At 36.2% G+C, this 26,308-nt stretch overlaps 1 protein-coding gene and 1 pseudogene across 1 annotated transcript; one reads left to right on the top strand and one right to left on the bottom strand.

The window, feature by feature from the left end:
• Positions 1 to 232: 232 nt before the first annotated feature.
• LOC148546516 (protein FAR1-RELATED SEQUENCE 5-like) lies at positions 233 to 12,149 on the bottom strand. The gene is made up of 2 exons (XM_088499237.1): positions 11,559 to 12,149; positions 233 to 364 (listed from the first exon to the last, which is right to left on the bottom strand). The coding sequence occupies exons 1-2, from the start codon at positions 12,147 to 12,149 to the stop codon at positions 233 to 235; spliced, it is 723 nt and encodes a 240-aa protein (XP_088355363.1).
• Positions 12,150 to 20,070: 7,921 nt separating this feature from the next.
• On the top strand, positions 20,071 to 20,584 carry LOC148546515 (pyruvate dehydrogenase E1 component subunit alpha-3, chloroplastic pseudogene; annotated as a pseudogene).
• The last annotated feature ends 5,724 nt before the right edge of the window (positions 20,585 to 26,308 follow it).

Genomic DNA, 26,308 nt, shown 5'->3' with positions numbered 1-26,308 from the left:
AATTTAATCCATTTGTTTTTTGCGAATAAATATGTGACAATTCATTTCTTTAAAACCTTAATAAACAATAAATGGAGAAAAGATAACAACAGTTGTGCTTTTGTTTCTTTGAATGAATACTTCATAACAGGATAAATGCAAGTGACAGAAAAGGGAAGAGTTTATTCAGTTGTGTCTAAAGAACGAAGAAATCTGGCTAAGAATGACAACAAACTCACACCAAGAAACCTAACTATATATGCCTAAAAGAATTCAACAGGTGCATGAATCCGCCACCATCCAATGAATTCCATATAGTAGAATCCTCAAATCTTTTATTTACAGAACCATGATGATCATTATTTGTCCGAAGGTCAACATCATCCTACAAGATGCACAACACAAAGAGAACAACATACATGAATCAAGAACACCATTCATAAGAAAAATTTAAAATATACGTCGCTTCTAACACATACTGGATGTGATTTTCTCTTCCTTTTTTGCATTGACTTCTTAATTGACTTATCCAACTCTGCTCCAAGTCTCTTACTCTTCGGCTGTCCTTTGGTTTTAAATGTCATGTACAATAACACCGCCTGTGCTCTGTGTGGGCATGGTATTCTAAGTCGCATCAAGAGTAGTGGAACGTGTAACGACCCAATTTTCAATATGTCTAGATCATACCAGAAACTGAGCGCTACCAATTTGTCTTTCTAATTATTATCTATTATTTATCATATGAGCCTGATTTATTGTTAAAAGCGTAGTTAATTTGCGAGGTGTATTTTTTTTTGAAAATGTTTGGATTAATAGACAGAATCATTTATAATCAATTCACAAGTAATAACAGATAAAATAGTTGTAAATAACCAACACATAAATACATCACGAGTAGCTAGCAACATTCAGTTATCCAGCCTTTATTAGAGTATAGACCTTTAGTTAGAACACTCCTAGATATAGCTAGATAATAACTATATACATATACATACATACAACATCCCAGGTCCTGACCTGTTCAAGAGGTCTCTAAGCTGGCACCTAGGCTAGCCTAGATTGTAGATTCTATACTTACATAGTCCCTCTAAACTACTAAAGCGAGGGAAAGTACGTTCTAAGTCTTCACAACTCAAGTCAGGTGGAACGTCATCAAAAGATAGAACATCATCTGCTACTCCTCTGCACGATCAGACTTTTCCACAGGACGTCTCTCTGTTACCTCATGAAGTAACCACACAACAGGAATCTCATACACAGAATTTAGGATAAAGTGCGTATACGAACGGGGTGCAGACGTTGGCTGGTCTCACAGTATATACATATAAACAGAGAACGATATTCACCCTAGACTCAGAAGACTATCTAGAGCAGAATCCTCTTCTTGCGAACGGTCATCAGCGAACTATGGTAAGGAACTCTTACTTCCATCTGAAGGGAGAAGGGAGAGAGAATGGGTAAGAACTGGGGAGTTCTTAGTAGGGCCGGGATTATTAGTTACGTTCATTTATTTGGGGTCGATTAGTAGACGAATAACATAATATAGCGAAGCAGTAAACAGAAGATAAAGATAGAAAGAGAAAGTAGAGACAACAGAAGGCAGAACACAAACAAAATAATACAAGAAAATAAAACACAGAAATAGCATACAAGCAAACAAACATAAAGAAGTAGATCACACACAGAAAGGAATGCAACAGAGAATGATGCGCAGACAAGAATGATGCATGTCTAGCCCTAGTATAGGCCATGAGCTCATGTGTCGGTTGGCTGCCCGCAATCCCGACATTTATCCGGTCACGAGTAATCCCGATTTCCCGAATACGATTTTTCGTTCCTAAATAAATGCGCATATAATAATAGCCGCTCATTTGAGACAGCCTCTGCTTATTGCAGGAAAATATATATACATATATACTCTGCTCTACTCTGGTGAAGCGGAAAATGGTTGTAGGTAACTTAGTTTCCCTACAGAAGCTCTGGGTTGCATTAAGCAACTAATATATATAAATATAGCTCTGGGTTGCGTCAAGCAACTAATATATATATATAAATATAGCTCTGGGTTGCATTAAGCAACTAATATATATATATAGCTCTGGGTTGCATTAAGCAACTAATATATATAAATATCTCTTTATTATATTACTCTTCTCTTTATATCTCTTTACTCTGTTCTGGTTTCTCTTTTCTCTGTATCTCTTTACTCTGTTTTAATTACTCTGTTCTCTGTATCTCTTTTCTCTTCTCTGATTACTCTTTTCATCTGTATCTATATTACTCTTTTTCTCTTTATCTCTTTACTTTACTCTGGTTACTCTGTTTTCTGTGTTTCTCTACTCTGCTCTGATTTCTCTGCTTAACGTATGTATTTAAAGCTTATGTAAATTTCGGTATGAATAGTTAGCCTGTCCCAAGTATAGGTTCATTAAGTCTATACTGAAATAGTTTAACTTTTCATATTATACCTAACCCTAGTCGCAACTCAAGTACTAACTAAGTTGCCCTAGTTCGTTCACTAGTCTCTGTCTGTTTTTCTGTCGTTAAAATTTTACAGACTTTTTCTTTGGTTTTTATCTTTTCTTTAACTTTTTATCTTTTATTTATCTTTGCCTCACTAACATGTTATTACCACTCCCTAAGTGTTTTATGAAGGTAATTATGAGATTCTGCACTTAAAGTTGTCTTTCTAAAGCTTTTACAGAAAACTGCCTTTTTTGCATTATTTTATTATTTTTATTAAAATATTATTTTAAATTAAATATTATTATTTATTATTTTATTATTAAATTTTCAAAAATTACCTTGTCTTTACCTTTTAACCTTTAAAATTAACTTTTTACCCCGGTAACTTTTAATATTTCTACTTTAACCACCCTAACTTTCAGAAATTACAAAATAACCCCTCAAACACCAAAATATTTACTTCCTTGCCCTTTCTAAGATCTAAAAGGTGTTCTTCAATGTTCTTCACCACACTCAAAGTGTTCTTCATGTTCTTCGTATATTCTTCAAATTCTTTCTCGGTTTTTACCCGTTTTTTAGTCTTTTCAGCAACCGATTTTTACCAAAATTCAAAATAAATTCCCAGCCACTAAAACCCCATATTTTCTACATGATTTTAACACAAATTGAACCCCAATTTAGGGCCCAGGGTTTTGTTTTCCAGCAGCCACAAGAACACACATTCATAGCTTGAATTTCATCAAATTTCATCAAAATTTTACCAAATTTTCACCAAGAATCAATCATATATGCAACCAATTTTTAGCACAGCCAAATCATACAACATTCACGCAACTCAAACACAAATATTCAAGATTAATTTCGTGACACCCTACCTGGTTTTGCTACTCTTAATTCAGTTAGACTTTCAAGTGGTCCTTTAGCACTTTTTCCTCCTAAATCACATCAAGGACAACTTTAAATCCAAAAACCCTCAACTAACCAAATCTCACTCAGAATGTTAGGAAGTGATTTCTAACCTTAGAGTTTCTGGAAGTTCACGTTTCTTGGCCCTCAAGTCAAGTTAAGCATGATTCCTAAGGAAGAACATCAAGAAAACACTTGTTTAAGCATGTTTCCTTGAAAACCGAATTAAAAGGGGAAAGGAACAGCCATCTCACCTTATATCCATCCTTGATAAGTTACATGGTTATGTAGAGGAAGAAGAGAGGATCATTTTGGTGAAATTGGAGTTTTGATTTGAGTTTTAGTTCAGAAGAAATCAAGCTTTGAAGATTAAGTGTTCATGAAAGTTTCTCTCTTTTCTCTCTTGTTATTTTCGGCCAAAATGATGAAATGAGACAGCCTTGGAGGTCTTGGGGGTGTAAGGTGAGTTTTGATTGGTTGGCTTGGAGGTGGATTAAAATAATATTAAAATATCTCTGGTGTACAACTACTAAAACTAGGTGTATCAGAACACTCGTAAAAACATCTCTAAAAATTATTTTCTGAGCTACTAGCATAAATGACACTAGTAACATATTTATTATGAGAATATAACATGTATGATGAGGCCTTAGCATTGCTAAAGTCATCAGAGAGTGCTGGTGCTAAGCTGCACTAGTAAACCGTAAACCTGGTTAAACCGATTTTCTGTTTTTAACTAAAACAGACCAGGTAACCTTATAATATCATTCAAGAATTTTATAATACTAATATAATGATAATATTATACTATTATCTCTCTCCTCTCATGAATCGAGTTCGGTTCGTCAAACAGAGACTATTTACGAAAATCAGAATCAAAACTGCCAACCGATACGGTTCAAAAACTAGGTTCTTCGCGATTGCATTATCGAGCTTGCCTCAGAGGAGGTTCTAACTTAAGGATGACATAATGATAATGAGGATTGAGATTCTTGATGATATATCAGAGGTGTTCCCTTTACTGATCTTCCGGAGAAATCCGTACTTTCAGAAAAGATCTCACGTACTCAAAAATCAGGGTTGTTACATTCTACCCTCCTAAAAGAAAATTTTGTCCTCAAAATTTCAATTACCTAGGAATAGATGCGGGTAATTAGCTTTCATCTTATCTTCCAGTTCCCAAGTGTGCTCTTCTTCTCCTCTTGGTTCCCAAGCTACTTTGACTAAGCGAACAACTTTGCCTCTTAGCTGCTTATCACTTCTTTCTACTATCTGAACTGGTGATGCTTGATATGTCAAATCATTTCGTAACTGTACTGTCTCTGGTTGTAAAACGTGACTCTTGTCGGGAATATATTTCTTAAGTTGCGAGACATGAAGAACATCATGAAGGTTTGACAGGTTTGGAGGAAGGGCTACTTGATAAGTTACTGGACCGACTCTTTTAAGTATTTGGAAAGGTCCTATGTATCGAGGGTTAATCTTTTTAATCTTAAGAGCTCTACTTATTCCAGTAGTCGGGGTTACTTTTAGAAAGACACGATTTCCATCACTAAACTCTAAGGGTCTACGTCTATTATCGGCATAGCTCTTTTGATAGCTTTGTGCTGTCTGGATTTTCTAACGAATCTCCTTTATCTTCTCAGTAGTTTCTTACACTAAGTTTGGACCTAAGACACTAGCTTCTCCATCGTCATTCCAACACAATGGTGTCCGACATCTTCTTTCGTAGAGAGCTTCATATGGTGCCATCCCGATACTTTATTGGCAACTGTTGTTGTAGACAAATTCGACCAACAGCAAATACTAATCCCAGCTGCTTTGGTTGTCTATCATACATGATCGTAACATGTCTTCTAACGTCTGGATTGTCTGCTCTGATTGTCCGTCTATCTGAGGATGGTATGCTATACTCGTGTGCAATTTTGTTTCCAACGCTTTCTGAAAAGCTCCCCAAAATCTAGTAGTAAACCTCGAAACTCGATCTGAGACAATTTACGAAGGTATCCTATGTAGTCGTACAATTTCTTGAATATATATATTCATTCCAGCCTTCCTAAAGTATAGTCAACTCGAATCGAAAAGAAGCACGCCGACTTTGGCAACCTGTCCACAATCACCCAAATGGCATTACGTCCTGTTGAGGTTCTTGGCAATCTCGTGATAAAATCTATAGTAATCTTCTCCCATTTCCATTGTGGTATTTCTAAAGGTTGCAGGGTTCCTGATGGCTTCTGATGTTCCACCTTCACCTTCTGGCAGTTTAAACATTTTGAGACACAATCAGCTACCTCTTTCTTTAAGCCCAGCCATCAGAACATTTATTTCAAATCTCGATACATCTTTGTCACTCCAGGATGCATAGAAAGTCTACTTTGATGAGCTTTTGTAAGAATCTTTTGTCGCAATTCTCCAGAGTTAGGCACACAAATTCTGTTCTTGTACCTTTATAGGCCACTACGATCCTGTCTCACAGCTTCTTCAGCCTTGCAAGCAATGGTGACATCCGGTGTGGTGCTATGGAAATCGGTCCGGTTCCAGGTACTAGATCAATGCTGAATTCTATCTCTCGCTAAGGAGGAAACTCAGGTATGTCGTCCAAGAAAACATCAGGAAATTCCTTCACCATTTGGATTCATTCTGAGCTTAATTCACTATCATTCGAGCTAGCCGCTAACAGAATGTACCCCTCATAATCACTCCCGTCTAATGTAACTCTTACAGAATTCAGATATAAAGTATGAGACAGAAATGGTTTAATATCTAAACTATCAGACGGAATAACAGTAGTTCTTTCATAGCAATCAAGGAAAACATGATACTTGGATAGCCAATCTAATCCTAGAATAACTTCTAAACCACATAGAGGCAAATAGATTAGATCATGTATAAAAGTTCTATTCCTAATAGCGAATGGTACTTACAGGCACACTAAACTGGTCAAAGCATTTTGGGATGCAGGTGTATGGACAATCAAGTAAAAATTCAATTTAAAGAAATATAATCCTAACTCGTGAGCAATAGTTAGAGAAATAAAGAATGCGATGCACCCGAATCATACAGTACAGTTAGAAATCGATTCTTGACATAACACTGACCTTGAATGAGGGCATCTGATTGCACAACATCGTTAATAGTGATAGCAAACACTCGTCCTTGTTGCTGGGTTCTAACTGAATTTTGAGTAAATCCCTTCGGACAATCCTTGGCAATGTGTCTAAGTTCTCCACAAGCATAGCAGTTAGGTGATCCAAACTGGCAAGACCTGTTACTATGCTCTTTTCTGCATTGCTTACATGCAGGGTTTATGTAAGCCTGATGGGCTCGTTTACCATTGCCTTGCCTTACTTTACCTCCATTCTTACCCGTACGGCGAGTAGTAATGTTACCAACTTGTAGGTTCTTATGCTGTCGTATGCCACGCGCTTTAAAATGCACCCTTCTCCCAGCTGCCTGATGATTGTTAAGACGCCTTGGTGGAAATTCTTGGTGACTTACCTTGGCCACAGTCACTTTCTTAATACATTCTTCCACTAACTTGCTCTTGTTGATTAATTCAGCAAAATTACGTATCTCCAGCGGAACTATTGAACTCATCAGATCATCACGAAGGCCTCCTTCAAACTTCAAGCACTTCCATTCTTCAAAGTCAGCAGGATTCCCTTGACAGATCTTAGAGAAACAACACAAGTCATCGAAATTACGAGCATACTCAGCAACAGTCATATCCCATTGCCTCAGCTGCATAAGCTCTATCTCTTTAGCATCACGCACTGCTCTTGGGAAATATTTCTTGTAGAATTCATCTTTAAAAATATCCCAAGGAATGTCACCTTCATTACGTTGTAGCAGTTGCTGTATCCCCTGCCACCAGTACTCAGCTTCTCCCTCGAGCATATAAGTAGCAAACTCCACGTGTTGTCCTTCCGGAACATGCTGCGCTCTCAGTGATCATTCAATACCTCGAAACCAGTTATCAGCGTCAGTCGCAATGAGTGTACCCTTGAACTTAGGCGGATTAACCTTCAGAAAGGTCGCAAGGGTCATAGGTCTTTCAGGATGCCCTAAGTTGTTCTCATCATTCCCATTATCTTCTCCGTATTCATTCTCGTTCCCATTTCTCACTCCGAGACGTTCAACAGCCCTAGCCGTTGCTACAGCAGCTTCACGCACTACTTCAACCACGTTGTTCATGGTAGCCATAAACGTTTCCTGTTCCCTCTTGTAGTTAACATTAGGAATTCCTTCCCGTACGCCTCGTCTCCGTGAACCCATTGTAGTCATGTTCACACCAAACAATCATTGTTAAGGTGATCAGTCTTAACACTTCAAGTCAAGTGTGAACATTCCCAAAATGAAAACACAGAAACAATCATGCAACATATATCACTGGGATATCCTATACGCATGAGACACACAACAGAGTATGCAATGAAGCATAGTCAGTCCACTCCCCAGGCTCTATTGGGAACAAACTGCTCTGATACCAAATTGTAACGACCCAATTTTCAATATGTCTAGATCATACCAGAAACTGAGCGCTACCAATTTGTCTTCCTAATTATTATCTATTATTTATCATATGAGCCTGATTTGTTGTTAAAAGCGTAGTTAATTTGTGAGGTGTATTTTTTTTTTTTGAAAATATTTGGATTAATAGACAGAATCATTTATAATCAATTCACAAGTAATAACAGATAAAACAGTTATAAATAACCAACACATAAATACATCACGAGTAGCTAGTAACATTCAGTTATCCAACCTTTATTAGAGTATAGACCTTTAGTTAGAACACCCCTAGATATAGCTAGATAATAACTATATACATATACATACATACAACATCCCAGGTCCTGACCTGTTCAAGAGGTCTCTAAGCTGGCACCTAGGCTAGCCTAGATTGTAGATTCTATACTCACCTAGTCCCTCTAAACTACTAAAGCGAGGGAAAGTACGTTCTAAGTCTTCACAACTCAAGTCAGGTGGAACGTCATCAAAAGATAGAACATCATCTGCTACTCCTCTGCACGATCAGACTTTTCCACAGGACGTCTCTCTGGTACCTCATGAAGTAGCCACACAACAAGAATCTCATACACAGGATTTAGGTTAAAGTGCGCATACGAACGGGGTGCAGACGTTGGCTGGTCTCACAGTATATACATATAAACAGAGAACGATATTCACCCTAGACTCAGAAGACTATCTAGAGCAGAATCCTCTTCTTGCGAACGGTCATTAGCGAACTATGGTAAGGTACTCTTACTTCCATCTGAAGGGGGAAGGGAGAGAGAAGGGGTAAGAACTGGGGAGTTCTTAGTAGGGCCGGGGTTATTAGTTACGTTCATTTATTTGGGGTCGATTAGTAGACGAATAACATAATATAGCGAAGCAGTAAACAGAAGATAAAGATAGAAAGAGAAAATAGAGACAACAGAAGGCATAACACAAACAAAATAATACAAGAAAATAAAACACAGAAATAGCATACAAGCAGACAAACATAAAGAAGTAGATCACACACAGAAAGGAATGCAACAGAGAATGATGCGCAGACAAGAATGATGCATGTCTAGCCCTAGTACAGGCCATGAGCTCATGTGTTGGTTGGCTGCCCACAATCCCGACATTTATCCGGTCACGAGTAATCCCGATTTCCCGAATACGATTTTCCGTTCCTAAATAAATGCGCATATAATAATAGCCGCTCATTTGAGACAGCCTCTACTTACTGCAGGAAAATATATATATACTCTGCTCTGCTCTGGGGAAGCGGAAAATGGCTGTAGGTAACTTAGTTTCCCTACAGAAGCTCTGGGTTGCATTAAGCAACTAATATATATAAATATAGCTCTGGGTTGCGTCAAGCAACTAATATATATATAAATATAGCTCTGGGTTGCATTAAGCAACTAATATATATAAATATCTCTTTATTATATTACTCTTCTCTTTATATCTCTTTACTCTGTTCTGGTTTCTCTTTTCTCTGTATCTCTTTACTCTGTTTTAATTACTCTGTTCTCTGTATCTCTTTTCTCTTCTCTGATTACTCTTTTCATCTGTATCTATATTACTCTTTTTCTCTTTATCTTTTTATTTTACTCTGGTTACTCTGTTTTCTGTGTTTCTCTACTCTGCTCTGATTTCTCTGCTTAACGTATGTATTTAAAGCTTATGTAAATTTCGGTATGAATAGTTAGCCTGTCCCAAGTATAGGTTCATTAAGTCTATACTGAAACAGTTTAACTTTTCATATTATACCTAACCCTAGTCGCAACTCAAGTATTAACTAAGTTGCCCTAGTTCGTTCACTAGTCTCTGTCTGTTTTTCTGTCGTTAAAATTTTACAGACTTTTTCTTTGGTTTTTATCTTTACTTTAACTTTTTATCTTTTATTTATCTTTGCCTCACTAACATGTTATTACCACTCCCTAAGTGTTTTATGAAGGTAATTATGAGATTCTGCACTTAAAGTTGTCTTTCTAAAGCTTTTACAGAAAACTGCATTTTTCGCATTATTTTATTATTAAATTTTCGAAAATTACCTTGTCTTTACCTTTTAACCTTTAAAATTAACTTTTTACCCCGGTAACTTTTAATATTTCTACTTTAACCACCCTAACTTTCAGAAATTACAAAATAACCCCTCAAACACCAAAATATTTACTTCCTTGCCCTTTCTAAGATCTAAAAGGTGTTCTTCAATGTTCTTCACCACACTCAAAGTGTTCTTCATGTTCTTCGTATATTCTTCAAATTCTTTCTCGGTTTTTACCCGTTTTTTTAGTCTTTTCAGCAACCGATTTTTACCAAAATTCAAAATAAATTCCCAGCCACTAAAACCCCATCTTTTCTACATGATTTTAACACAAATTGAACCCCAATTTAGGGCCCAGGGTTTTGTTTTCCAGCAGCCATAAGAACACACATTTATAGCTTGAATTTCATCAAATTTCATCAAAATTTTACCAAATTTTCACCAAGAATCAATCATATATGCAACCAATGTTTAGCACAGCCAAATCATACAACATTCACACAACTCAAACACAAATATTCAAGATTAATTTCGTGACACCCTACCTGATTTTACTGCTCCTAATTCAGTTAGACTTTCAGGTGGTCCTTTAGCACTTTTTCCTCCTAAATCACATCAAGGACAACTTTAAATCCAAAAACCCTCAACTAACAAAATATCACTCAGCATGTTAGGAAGTGATTTCTAACCTTAGACTTGCTGGAAGTTCACGTTTCTTGGCCCTCAAGTCAAGTTAAGCATGATTCCTAAGGAAGAACATCAAGAAAACACTTGTTTAAGCATGTTTCCTTGAAAACCGAATTGAAAGGGGAAAGGAACAGCCATCTCACCTTATTTCCATCCTTGATAAGTTACATGGTTATGTAGGGGAAGAAGAGAGGACCATTTTGGTGAAATCGGAGTTTTGATTTGAGTTTTAGTTCAGAAGAAATCAAGCTTTGAAGATTAAGTGTTCATGAAAGTTTCTCTCTTTTCTCTCTTGTTATTTTCGGCCAAAATGATGAAATGAGACAGCCTGGGAGGTGTTGGGGATGTAAGGTGAGTTTTGATTGGTTGGCTTGGAGGTGAATTAAAATAATATTAAAATATCTCTGGTGTACAACTACTAAAACTAGGTGTATCAGAACACTCGTAAAAACATCTCTAAAAATTATTTTCTGAGCTACTAGCATAAATGATACTAGTAACATATTTATTATGAGAATAAAACATGTATGATGAGGCCTTAGCATTGGTAAAGTCATCAGAGAGTGCTGGTGCTAAGCTGCACTAGTAAACCGTAAACCTGGTTAAACCGATTTTTTGTTTTTAACTAAAACAGACCAGGTAACCTTATAATATCATTCAAGCATTTTCTAATACTAATATAATGATAATATTATACTATTATCTCTCTCCTCTCATGAATCGAGTCCGGTTCATCAAACAGAGACTATTTACGAAAATCAGAATCAAAACTGCCAACCGATACGGTTCAAAAACTAGGTTCTTCGCGATTGCATTATCGAGCTTGCCTCAGAGGAGGTTCTAACTTAAGGATGACATAATGATAATGAGGATTGAGATGCTTGATGATATATCAGAGGTGTTCCCTTTACTGATCTTTCGGAGAAATCTGTACTTTCAGAAAAGATCTCACGTACTCGAAAATCAGGGTTGTTACAGAACGCATGCTGGCACGATAATCAGTCAGCTTGGACTTTGCATCCCAGAGGGCAGCTTGCAAGATGGCTGCTTCCTCATCACATGCAACAAACTCCTGAGCAACGTTATAGAACTCTGAACACAGATGCCTGAACAAGTTGTGGCTTTCATCACTCCGAGCCACGTCATGGCTACTCTTAATGTAAGTGTGCTTGCGGATGACATTCTTACTCCATCGAGGAAGAACATAGAAGCTCGGTATGGTGTCAACTCTGTAGTATGACCACACCGCAAGGGTATGGCAACACAATATACCAGCAGATTCAAACTTGTTGCAGTCGCACTGACCCTTTCGACTCAAAGGGTCAAACTCTACTAAGAAAGTATGGTAGACAGGCTTCCCCCAAAATACTTTCTGCTCGTCCACTTTAATAGAAATTGTATCTCCCTTTTGTTCAGTTGATCGAACCACGCAATCGGTTTTTTTTCTTACCTCCAGCTGAAGGGTCCTGAACATATTACTGGTGTATTCCTGCTGAAACTGTCTCTCAATGCCCGTGCTCCCTATACAGGGGATGACTCCATTCGAGTCCGCAGCATCATCTTCCATCTCCTTTTGCTCCTTGTTTCCAAGCACATTGTCGTATTCATGGACGAACTAAACCAACCCACTCTTGCAATGCAGAAATCCACCATAAAATATGTGCATACTTTCACTACGCTGTGTACTCCTCATGCTTGCCCAAAATTCACTCTTGAAGAATATTGGAACCCACTTCCGTCGATTCGCATAAAGGTCTGCCAAAAAAAAAGGCATAAGAGTGTCTGATAAACCACTATTTTATGGTTTATCTTGTGTTCAATTGAGTGGTTTTTATCAAGTCTTTGCACACTTATTCATACAATTTACATGATATTACAATTCCTTCCTAATTTTGTTCTATGATTGAAAACTTGCTTCCTAAGCCTTTAAATTGTGTAGTTTTAATTCCCCTTTATACCATTTGATGCTGTGATATGAGCGTTAAGTGTTTTCAGGCTTTATAGGGCAGGAATGACTTAGAGGATGGAGAGGAAGCTTGCAAAAATGGAAGGAGCACAAGAAATAAAGGAGATGATCAGCGAGTAGCGACGCGCGCGCATGGCTCACGCGTGCGCGTGCTTGACGCGTACGCGTGATACGCGAAAATGACCACGCGTACGCGTGACGTGCGCTATCTGTAGAAATCACAGAAAATGTTGGGGGCGATTTTGGGCCAAGTTTGGACCCAGTTTTCAGCCCAGAAACACAGACTAGAGCCAGGGGACGAGCAGAGACTCAACACACATTCACATTACGCATAATTTTAGTTTTAGTTTTGAATCTTAGAGAGAAAATTATCACTTCCTATAGGTTTTTCTTGACATTCATAGATTTCTAGTTTTTATGCTTTTGATGCTTTTGCTCTGGATATTGAGAAGAGTCACTAGCTCCGTTGAAGTTGCTATTATAGTTTGTTTTCTTATACCTTTACTCTTTTAATTGTCCATTAACCCTGTTCAGATAAGTATGTTTATGATTTTGGGATTTATTAATACAAAGAACTATTTTTACTTTTAATTAATTTTCAGTTCCTATTTTATTTAATTTATCATGTCTTCTTTTTATATTTCTGTGAACGTTATATTCATGTCAATGGAGTAGACTCCCGACTTGACTTGGGGGTTGATTAAAAGGAGACCCTTGAGTTGGAATGCTCAAGTGATTAGTTAAATTGGAAGTTGTTGGCTAACTTCCTGGTCTTTGACTCTAATCCTTCCTTAGGAGAGGATTAGGACCTGGGATTCAGAGTTGGTTAGTTAGTTGCTTGAATTTCCTTTATTCAATAAAGGATAACTAAGTAGAACAATAACCTTTTACTATTACACTTGAAAAAATCCAACAAGGATAGAACTTCCAATTAATCTTCTCCCGGTCAAGGCTTTTATTTGATTATATAAATTCTCTCGTTAAGTTTCATTGCTTTAAATTACAATCATTTAATTTCCTATTCTCCAACTCTTAAAAATTCTCGGAAAATTCCTGACTAATAAAATAGCATTCTTTTGTCAACTCGTTGGGAGACGACCTGGGATTTCTACTCCCAGTATTTTTGTTATAATTTTGTGACAACCTTTTCTAAATTGATAAGCGGATTTTCGTCGGTTAAGAACTGTACTTGCAACGTATTTCTTATATTAATTTCTTAATCGTCCATTTTCCGCTACATCAATGTCGCCTATAAACAACATGATGACAGCTTCCAATGCAATGATAAAACAAATTAAAAAACATCCAGACACTCTATAGAAAAAACATCTGTTTGTGTATTGAAAAGAACATCCACTGACTAGAAGGGTAGAAAACTCAGCTATATTTCTTAGCAAAAACAGAAGGGGAATCAAGCCTGCAGAAATAACATGAAGTGAATAAATAGGCAACTAGAAACCAACAAACGGGATTTATATTAACAATCACAGACCTGCTAACCATCTGTTCTGGCCTAAGTCAAATTGTTTGATGAAACCAACCCAATCAACCTCAAACGATTCAGTCAAAGGAGTATTCCACACAATGTGATGCATCAATGCATTCAATTCTCTGTACCTAGCGTAGCCACTGAGCTTGAATTGTGATTTCTTCATTATGTGCCAGATGCACCATCAGTGGACAGTATCAGGTAGGACCTTCCTAATAGCACCAGCCATCGCCTTGCACTGGTCAGTGATGATCCCCTTGGCGCAGTCCCGACACATCTCACCCACTGCGTGAACACCCACTCGAAACTAGGGATCTCCTCGCTCCCAAGTAAAGCATAGCCAAGAAGAGTAGACTTCCCATGGTGGTTTACACCGACAAAGGATGCAAAAGATAGACCATGCCTGTGAAAACAGCAAAAACAACTGTGAGGCAACAAGACAAATTTAACAAATAACTGCTCTTGCAATTCACCAATAAGTATACAGACCTATTTCTTCTGTAAGTGGTGTCGAACGACACCACATCTCCGTAATATTCATACGAAGCCCTACACCTTGCATCTACCCATAGTGCGCTCCTAAATTTATTAGCATCTTCAACATCTATGGTATAAAAGAAGTTGGGATTGATCTCCTTCATTCGAACGAAATAACTCATCATCCCCTGGAAGTCCTCATTGTCATTGGAGCATCGGAGATTCTTGTGATGTAATTTCTGACATCCTTTTCTGAAAAACTCAGGTTTAAAGACCCACCAACCTCGTTTGCCAATGCTAGATACGTCTTGTTGGGTCTTATGCCAGCCTCGTCGTTATCCGTAATGACGCACTTAGCATGCATGGTCAACTCCCTATACTCATGATAGTGGACGGCTTTCTTAGCTGAACAGGGGAGAATGCCTCAATTCTAACCTAGACACAACCCAACATTCCTTCTCCCTGTCCAGCATGACATACATCCTTGCTCTGCATCTCGTGGTTGTTATTCTGTTTGCCCGAGTTGCTGCCTTAACCCGAGATTCCCGATAACCCTCTCGAGTGCAGTGAAGAGATTGATTAATGGGTATCTTTGCTTCCTTCCGCGTCTTGTCAAAGTTTGTGTTCCTGACTTTAATTACGAACCCCACTTTCTTTGCATAATTTTCATAAAACTCCTGTGCTAAATGCAGCGAATCAAAACTCATTTCTATGACTGGGATTTCTTCTTCACTGATTCCACTATGATCTGGCAACTGTAAGGCCAATTCACAGAACCAAATACGAATTAAAGCTAGTATTAACGTAGTAACTATAATGCGATAACAAACAATAAGTCATAATTCACACCTCTTGTCTTAATTCCAACTCATCCTTGCTCATCAATCCAATGACGTCGGTAACTTCGTCGCCCTTCAATTACATATACGGCAAAAAAAGTTTTACAACCTAAAGAACCTTACTATATAATGAATCACTCAAATAAAATGCATCAACAAAATAGTGCAATGGCATATGGGACTTAAGCATAATATAATAATATCAATTCTTTGGATTAGAACATACTGTGTAAGCATTTGATAGCAATTCCTAGTCTACTCTAATAATTTCTCAACTAAGTATAAGACCGTACCACATGTTTCCAAACAGATAAAGTTAAAAAATATCTAATTAACATGAAGATCACAACATTCACATATCACGTTGGAATCAAATTTCCTACAATGCAAGAACAGCCCATGCAACTTACCTTAGACCCCTCTTGCTCTTGAATAACAACTTCACCCGCACTCAATTCTTCATCGCCTTGGGTTGAATTGGTCAATGTGTTGTTCAATCTGCCCACCGGCGTTGAAAACTCTATGGATGATGTTGTGTGGTTCCAGAATTTTTACACCGCAACAGCCGCTTCTTTGTGACGGAAACTCTTGGTGTGATCATCCTTGCGGGTGTTCCCGTTACCGATTTGGGAACAACACTTGAGCCGCGATCGGCGTTGTCACCTTCAATTGCAACTTCTGGACTTTCAAATTGAGTGCCTTGAAGGAGATGGTGGTGGCACGGACTAGTGGAGGCAATTGGAAAGAAGAAGAACGACGGTCAACTGCAACCCACCATGTGGCGGCACAGACTGACAGAATCCAAGAAGGGATCGGTGCTTAGATGGTTGAATGGAAGAGCTGGACACCGTTTGAGATAGAGAGCTTGATTCGGGTTACAGCCGCTTGAAAGAGATGGTGAAAAATCGGGATTGTTGGAAGGAGAGTTCCGTGATCTCCGTAACTAATTCTCCAACGTATCATTCAAAATTTTAATTTGAGATAAAAAGCAATTAATATAAAATATTATAAATTAAAAATAAATAAAACTAATTTTGATCGTTATAATTAAATGAATTGTTCAATTCTTGACTGATTAAAAATTATTTCATATACTTTTCCTATATTAAAAGAATCTATCTAGAGTAGTTATCGTTTTGTCGTAAATAAGTGCTGCTATTTTATATGTTTATCATCTCTGTGCTTATGATTACTGTGTATCTACTTGTACTACTAATTTACACAATGCATGTTATGAATGTGACACTCAATATTTTATAATATTATACAGAATCTAGAGCTTTTTAGATTGACCAATGACTAATATCTAACAATTATTATTTATAAAAAAAAAACCGAAAATTGAATCGTTACCTATATAATCTGTTGATATATATTATTGTTAATATTATATATACTAATATAGTATATACTGTTGATTTATATGGTAGTATTCACAAATGCAATTTTTTTAATCAATATTTATTTTTCTGTTATTAATATTGATTCTCGACGAGAAATAGTGGTAGTATTTCCGTTGTGCAGACAAATAGACCATTTTTCCCACCGACTCTAACATGGTAAGGCTTGATAGCCAAGATTGGATCAAGCTAAGGTAATAATAAGCTATGCAGGAGTGTTGATGGTGGGAAATGAAATATTCAGGATTTATTTATTGTAATATTTTTTTAAATATAGTGTAAAAAAAATATAAACATAGTAATAGTATAAATAAATAAATTTCACAATTTTTTGTTTGATTTTATCTATCTTTTTTCTTAATGCATATCATTAAAGAAACTTTAATTTAAGTAGTATAAAAATAATATTACTAAACAATAATCCTTAATTAATAAAACGAAATAATGGTAAATCAATTTCAACACTTTTATTCAGATTAAGCGTACTATAATTAATAATTTAATAATAAATAGAATAGGATTTGATTTCTATGAACTCTTCTTAATATGACGTAACTTAGGATAAAATAAAAAAAAAAGAATTCAGGTTCTAATCCTGTAATAATAGGCAGCACCCACTACAACATTTTTAAGTTGAGACAACATTTAAAAAGTGTTGCCTAAAGACTGACAAAAGGTTGCTTTTGATCTATGGCAACACTTTTGGACCTAAGGCAACGTTTTTGGCCGGCGTTGCATATGCAGCCGTTGCCTTAGATCAAGGCAACACTTTTTTGTTTCAAAAGCAACGCTTTTGAGAGCAACACTTACCAAGTGTTGCTTTTGGTTGAAAAACAACAACACTTCAAAGGTGTATTTGAGACAACACTTTTGTAATATTGTCTTTTCTCTCATATTTTGGCCACTACTAAAAAGTGTTGCTTATTTGGCATAAAATGCAACCCTTTTACACGTTGCTTATAAGTTTGAATTTGCAATCCTTTAAAGTATTGCCTATTAGTTTTGATATGCAACCTTTAAAAGTATTGCCTTTTCTTTTGAATATGCAACCTGCACAAGTGTTGCCTTTTCTTTTGAATATGCAACCATACAAGTGTTGTCTGATATTCAAAATATGCAACTAATAAAAGGGTTGCTTTTTTGACAAAAATAAAAATTACTTTTGTAATAAAAATACAAAAAAAATTACAATAAAATTGTTTGTTCATACATGTGTAATTATTTTAATTAATAAATAAATTTGTGTACAATAAAAAAATTTATAAAAGAGATAAAATAACTAATAATAAAGTCCTAACTAAAATAGATATTAAAAGATTCAATTAGTATTTCAAATAAACTTATAATAGTTACAGTATAGCAACAAGGTGCATAACAAGCTAATAAAGATAACACCTCAAATTAATTATATTTAAAATCAAACAATTCATGAAGCAAGGCTTAATCTCAATTTGCTCAACAAAACAACAACTGAGTAAGAAATACTTGGTGATAGAAAGACCAAATTAGACGCAGCTCTTTAGCATACATACAACAAAACCTAAATACAGATTTGCCATTACTTGGGATGTCCCTTGATCTTGATCTTGAGGTCCACTACTACTGCCATTGCCATCATACTCATACAAGGATACTTGCATCAGAAGTTCGTTCATTACTTGATTAGACCATATGTGCTTCTCCTTCTTTCGCCCTATCCGCTTGAATATGTTTGTCCCTTTTATTAGTACAACATATATACCACATTATCACCTAAAGAGCACACTAATCCCTTAATTATGTGAACCATGAATTAATCCACAGTGCCCTATATATATGTTTGACATACCTTTTCCAAAGATTATCAGGATGACCGTGTATATAAACGCGAGGAAGCCAGCACAACATTCGTAATTTTTTGGAAATAGGGGATGCGACCAAGCTTCAGCATTAGTTTTCTCTTGTGCTTCACCATCCCCTCCTTGTCCTAATTGAGTTTCCAGATATACTACTTTCACATAAAAAAGATGGAAGCAACATTTTTAGTTAAAAGTATACAAGTGAGTATGTGTATCACTAATTAATAGTGCGTCCCTCACCTGATGAAGAGTTTGTCTCAATTTCATTGACAGTAGATTCCTCTTGTGCTTTAGATCCCGTCCTTGAGTAGTTTTCAAATATTGTAACAAAATAAAATTTGTTATATCAAATCATAATATATGATAATTGTTCAGCATGCACTAAAATGCAGCCCTATATATGGTCTCACCTAAGAGGTTTGTCTGAGAAGAAATTCTTTCTTGTGTTTCAAGGTCCCTTCCTTGAGTTTTATTATGCTTTTTCCTTGAAAATTTCCCAATCAGAAAGGTTGCCACGGGGAATTTGGTGGTAGCTGGTGGATACATAACTATAGAATCAAATCATTCCTTTTGCGGTACATAGACTCAAATTAAATCACATCAGGTGCAATTAATAGTAAGTAATATAATTCTTCAATGACTTGATTTATATGTACCGATGAATAAACTACACTAAGAGGGTATGATTTATTATTTTGCATACCAACCCAGGCTGCATTTTTCATCAGGGTCATAAAGTCCACGCATGCCTGATAATTCTTTGGATATCTAGTTTTGCCATTGTCTCTCGTTTCAGCTTGTGGCCGGTAATCAGTTTCAGCTTTCAGTTGCTTCACACGTATACCTTCCAAAAATATATAGCGCAGTTATAATAATGAAATTAAGGATAAAAGTTTTAAGTACTATACTAGGATATAATGTCTCTCTTTTTATTTTTTATTTTTAGAAAGAGTTAACTATAAAATAGTGTGAATTAATTATAATATCAGCTATATATGTATACATGCATATGTGTGAATATAATTAATAAGAGTTAATGTGATAGGAGTATATCTTGCAACTCTGTAAAAGGAAGGATTACATGTCAATAATAAATCAGTTAAAAATAAAGAGCAACTTAAAGTATAGCAGAGCAATAAATTGTTTAAACGATAAAATACATATAGCAGAAATGTTATTTTTCTAATGTGATACATAGAACAATGAGCAAAATATGGTATTCAATTTCATGTCTTTGATAACCTAAAACAGAGATTAGTGTAACCCAAATAAATAAAGAAAATACTTTAGCTTGAAGGCATATTAATTTAATTTGGTCCAATTTGAGAAATTACTTTTTTTCTTTTTCCGATAATCAAAGAGAAAAATTGCTTCAAAACATGTACACTATACTCATCTATGAAGCTTTGCATTAACTAGAATAAAACTATTTTGAGATGTTACCTGAAACAGAGATGAGAATAATTTGTGGGCTATTGGGATGTCACATCTGAGGCCAACTTCAGATCCTGAGATATGGAAGAAAGGACCAGCATTTGGAATGGCAGGGGTTCATGCAGATGGAATGGCTGTTTTGAAGGTCAGGGAAGTCGCAAAGGAGGCAATTGAAAGAGCCAGAAGAGGAGATGGACCAACTTTGGCGGAATGTGAGACCTATAGATTTAGAGGTCACTCATTGGCTGATCTTGATGAGCTTAGTGATCCTGGTAAGCAATTCCATTATGTGTTTCTGATGGTATCCTAGTAGCATTCACTTTTGAACCCATGTTTATCATGATATGTTTATGCTTTGGCAGCTGAGAAAGCACACTATGCTGCTAGGGATCCGATATCTGCATTGAAAAAATACATGATTGAGAACAAATTAGCAAATGAACAAGAATTGAAGAGCATAGAGAAAAAGATTGATGAGGTCCTTGATGATGCTGTTGAGTATTTAGATGAGACAATTAAAGGAAGGAGTTGGTCACATCAACATGAACTTCACCGGTAACTCAAAGCGTACAAGAAGCAGCCGTTACAGATTAGGAGCCATTGTCACTTACCTTGCCATCAAGAACACGTCGGAGAAGCTGTAAGCAATCCTTTCAGGGTCAAGGAAAGCAGAGGAAAGCAATCCTTCCAACATATAGAACTTTATTCATTTTTGCATTCATTGTTAATCATTGTATACACTAAATTGAAAATAACTTGACACAATATAGACCTGCCTATAAATATAGCAAATTATTGTCTCTTGAAATCACTGAAAGGTGAAACTTGACATTTAGTTAGTTAGTATATTACTATATCAAGGATCATAAATAGAAAACCTTGGTACCAGACCATATGGTCGTACAATGCAAACATTAAAACATATAAGAAGGGAAGGCAAAGGATAACATATCCACTGATTACCTCAGCTGCTACCACAAGTAACCTGCACATATACCAATGAAGCTTAGTTTTTATTATTGAGATGCATAAAATCTCTTCACTATAACTATTATCTTAAAGCTATACTGTTATAGAAAAGCAATACATTTTTTATGCAAGTTATGTTCAATTAAGTTAACTGCCAAAAAACTTAGACCACTATATGTATATCACTTAGCTTGAATTTAAGAAATTAATACCACTGAGCCTGTAATTGGAAGATCTGTGTGCAAAATGGAAGAATCTCCTCAGTGTTTTCCATCAGAAGAAAGAAAACCTTGGCAGGAGCATCAGCAACTCTGAAAGCTTCTGCGGTTGCCCGTACTTACCACAAGCTAGGGAAAACATTGAAAATTCAGCACAAGAAACTCAGAAAAGACGCACATCATGATGATGAAAGTGAAAATAGAAAGAAAAGGAAAAATACACAGTACATACAGTTGTTTCTGAACATGTTTGGGCCTCGAACCTCAAAGCATATTCAATAAGCACATACACTAGACCCTCTCAAAGAACATATATACATCCTAAACACATTCCTCAATTTCCCCAATTTGAGAATAGAACTAGCTTCCTAAGATTATAGAGGATAAAAAACCCTAACCTGAGACATGATTGCAGCGGAGACAGCTCAAGCAGAGCAGCGAGGATGTGAGGCATTGGCGAGCCGACAACAATCATCGAGCAGCGATGACGACCAGAGACGACTCAGGCAGCGCAAGGCGGAGAAGAGGGATTACAGCAGCGGCGAATCCGGCAGCGCAGGTAGAAACGGCAACAGCAGCGCAAGTCAGAGATTTCAAAATGGCGGAGAAGAGCAGAAGTTTCAGAACAGCGCGGGTAGAAAAACACATCAGATCAGACTAAAGCAGAACGCATTGCGAGCAAAAGAATACGGCGCGAGCAAAGTAGAACATGGCGCGAGCTTAAGCAGTGATGAACATGATGACGACGAGCAGAGAGGAATGCAGAACGCGCGTCAATGTCGTTAAAGGGGAAAATTGAGTTAGGGTTAGGATTTTGATTCTGAAATGGTATGGTTCGAGACTTCGAGTTTTGTTTCTAAGTAATGGTAGTGAGGAATGTGAGGAATCAGCTTGATGTATTTTGTGCTTCTTTTCTTCTTTTTGGTTGAGTTTAGGAGGAAAAGAATAATTTCAAAAAATAAATAAAATAAAAATTTTAGTGAAATAACTTTAGACAACACTTAGAAGGGGAAGTTTATTAAACATTTGAAGGTAACTCTTAAAAAGTATAATAGATAAATATTATAAATGTTGCCTATTTAATTTATAAAACAACGCTTTTTACATGTATCTTAAATTGATCAAAGAGAACGTTTGTAGTATGTTAGTTAACAAAGAGTTGCAATAATTTTATTTCTTTGCAACAATTGTTAAATGTTGCTTTTGATCATTTTAGACAACACTTTTTAAAAGTTACTTATCTTATATGTTGCAATAGCTTAAAAATGTTGTAGTGACCAATAATATAAATAAATACTATCTGTAACGATAAGTCGGTGTATGATTTTAATATGTGGTACAAACGGTTAGATCACTCCTCTGCAAAAATTATTAAAAGAGTCTTACAAAATTATAATGTTGGATATATAAATAAAATCAAATTTTTACCAAATGATTCACTGTATAATGCTTGTTTATAATGCTGGTTGTCAGGATAAATTGCATAATTTATCTTTTTTAGATTTTTAAATAGTTTATAATTAACATTTAGAATTAGTCTTTTTAGACATATAGGTCTATTGTCTATTATTAATAACTCAGGCTTTAGGTATTACATCATTTTTATTGATGTTAAGACTAGATAAATTTGTCTATATCTCCTCCAAAACAAGAGTCAAGTTCTTTAAGCATTTACTCAATACAAACTGTTGATAGAGAATAAGACTGATCACGAGATTAAAATGGTTCAAACGGACAATAGAAAGGAATACACCTCACACTCCTTTACACAATTTTTTATTGAACATGGAATTGCACATAGACTAAGTAATCCGTATATCCATCAGCAGAATGAAAATGTCAAAAAAAAAAAATCGACTTGTGACAGAAATTGCCCTAACACTTCTCTTACAAGCCTCCATGCCTCTCAAGTTCTGGGATGAAACTTGTCTCAATGCCACTTATCTCATTAACTTGCTGCCATTTGCCACTACACAGCATAAGTCACCATATGAGCTTTTGAACAATAGAACTCCAGATTATAGGTTCCTTAAAGTCTTTGGATGCTCATACTTCCCTCAACTTTGATCGTATCAGCAACATAAGTTCGATTTCAAGATCCACAAGTGTCTATTTTTGAGATACTCATCACACCACAAAGGATATAAATACCTATGTTCCTCTGAAAAATTTTATGTGTCAAGACATGTAGTTTTTGATGAGTCTAAATTTCTATATTAATTATCGTTCTTTAGTCAAAAGCTGACTCTAAAGGCATTAATATCCTATACATCTCAACCTACAACACTACCTATTACCCTGAACAAAGTCCCTGCATTACCTAGCAAGCAACTAGAATGCCCTCCTAAAGCCTTGCCAATCTCAGCAGCACCAACACCACGAACCAATTCACCAAATCCTGCCACAATCATAACTCGTCAAGAGAGACAATCTCTCATCACCCAACCAAAACCTCACAATGCCACCCTCTGACCTGTATCTCCTATAGCTGCCTTTCCTGAATCCATTGCCAATACTATTTGTGTTGATTTTTGTTCACTATCTGCTAACACTTGTATCTCTAACTTTACTTCTGAGTTTCCCTTAAGCAATGCAAGGTTCAGCCCAAGCTGCCATTGAGACTGAGGAAAGACCTGGCAGAACGCATCCCATGGTTATATGAAGCAGGGTAGGAATTTTCAAGCCCAAAGTGTACTCATCACTGCTTAACTCCTCTAGTCCAGATCTCACAGAAGTCGAGCCATCCTCAGTTGCTCAAGCGCTGTCTTTGCCACATGAGAAGGCAGCGATGGATGAAGAATAAGCTGCCTTAATGAAGTGCAAAACCTGAAAATTAGCAGATGTGTCAGCAGCTGCAGAACCAATTGGATGTAGGTAGGTCTTTCGCATAAAGAGGCAACCAGATGGTAGTGTACAAAAGTACAAGGTGCGACTAGTAGAAAAAGGGTTTCATCAGAGAGAGATTTGATTATGGTGAGGTGTTAAGTTAAAGAATTAACTAACTTAAATGATGATGACAAACATTGGTTTAATAGGTTAAACACCCAATTAGTTTTGATTTTCTTGGTTATTGTTGCAGGCCAAAATTACAATAGCAGCAGCCCAATGAGAAAGAGCAAATAAAACAAAGACTTTCGGTGGGCTCTTTAACACTCAAAGCCCAAAGATATATTGCAAAGAAATTAGATGGGCTAAATTGAAAATAAATCCAACCCAAGTCCAAGAAGTTTCCACCAAATAGAAGCCCTTTAAAGCCAACGTTCACAAGTTTGCTTCGGTCAGAATCAGAGAGAGAGAGAGAGAGAGAGAGAGAGAGAGAGAGAGAGAGAGAGAGAGAGCTTCAACCTTCCTGGTTCATTCACTAGAGAAGAAATAAAGAGAAAGGTAAACGATAAAAGCAAATGTTTAATTGCCATAATCAAAGCAAGCTAAGCTAAGTCAGAGGATAAAGGTTATTTATTTCTATTTGCATGCAATTTATTTTCTTCACTCCTTCTCCAACTCTCTGCGACACCATTTTTGGATTAATGAAGATAGTAGTGTCTGATTACTTCTGCTAAAAATCAATGGCTTACAAAGTTACTTGGAGCCAAATCACATTTTCAAGGGTTTGGATTTGGGATTATCACTAAGTAAGACCATCTCTGCTGCTTTGTTGACCATGGTCAAGCAAGAAAATCAGATTTGATATCCCAAATTTAGGGATTGATTGGAGAAATAAAAAAAGGATGGTTTATCAAAGCTCAAAATCCAAGAAGTTGACTTGGAAGAAACTCCAACCGTGAGGCAGAACAAGGTACAAAAAAGAAAAATGTTTCTAGTGAAGACAAGGAGAAAGAACCAGAATCTGAGTTTTGTTTGAGAGCTTCTCTGAGAAGAGTTCAACATTTTGGACAGTGTTTCTAAGCCAAAGGAACATTCCGCCAAGATGAAGAGCTTCATCAGAGATGGCTAAATCCGGTTAAACTTATAGCAACAAAGCTGTTATGCATCAATCTCCTTCATGTTTTACTATTTTGTATTTTAATTTCAATGTATATTGATGCGTGAGCATCTTTCCTATCTTTTCCTAGTGAATTTGCATGTAATTTGTTGAGTTTTATTAAGAATTAATTATATTTTAGCCACTATGGATGCTATTTTGAGTTTTGTGTAATTTTATTTAATTTAGGTAGCATTCGGATGGATTTGATGAAGTTTTTGCAGAGAAAGAGAAGAAACCAAGGAGATGACCAGCGAATACCGACGCGGACGCATGGCTCACGCGACCGCGCAGAATGGAGGAAATCGCAATGACGCGATCGCGTGCCTGACGCGAACGCGTGGACTGGAATATGCACAAATGATGCGAACGCGTGGACGACGCGGACGCGTCACATGAGCGATCTGCAGAATGGACAATTCAAGTGGTCCCCACCCATCAGTTGAAGACTTGTTAATTAATTCGAATTTAAATTCAAATCTTAAATTAGGAAAAGATATTATTTTAAGTTTAATTTTAAATATTAGATTTTAAATTTATTAGGAGTAGTTATAAAAAGGGATCTGATGCCATCAGATTGAAACTCTGTACATTTTACCAGAATCCTAGTTTTCTTCTCTGAACTATGAGCAACTAATCCTTCATTGTTAAGGTTAGGAGCTCTGTCTATTTATATGGATTAATTTTATTGCTTTTTCTATTTTAATTCATGTATGGATTTATAATTTAAGAATTGTTTTCGCTCTTTATCTTATGAATTTGGGTGGAACGGAAGTATGACCCTCTTTCTATTTGAGTTCTTGTAAAACTTGGAAAAGCTCTTTACTTGAACAACAGCTTGAAAACAATTTCTCCTAAATTTTAATTATCTGGATTTAACGGGGTACGTGACATATAATCCTTTTTTTTTGGGTAATTAGAGTTTTTGTGGCATATAAACTAGAAATTGATTATCACCTTCTAATTGGAATTAATTGACCAAGGAATTGGCAGTTAATGAATCTTAGAGGAGACTAGGAAGGTCTAAGGAATTAGGGTCTAGTCACATACAGTTTGCCATAAATTAAATCCTGCATAATTAAATTAGTTAGTAAGAAAAGTTAATCCGGAAAAA

This window comes from Arachis ipaensis, chromosome B9, assembly GCF_059453495.1.
Source record: "Arachis ipaensis isolate K30076 ecotype BB chromosome B9, ASM5945349v1, whole genome shotgun sequence".
NCBI lineage: Eukaryota > Viridiplantae > Streptophyta > Magnoliopsida > Fabales > Fabaceae > Arachis > Arachis ipaensis.
This window is presented reverse-complemented; position numbering and strand designations above follow the sequence as displayed.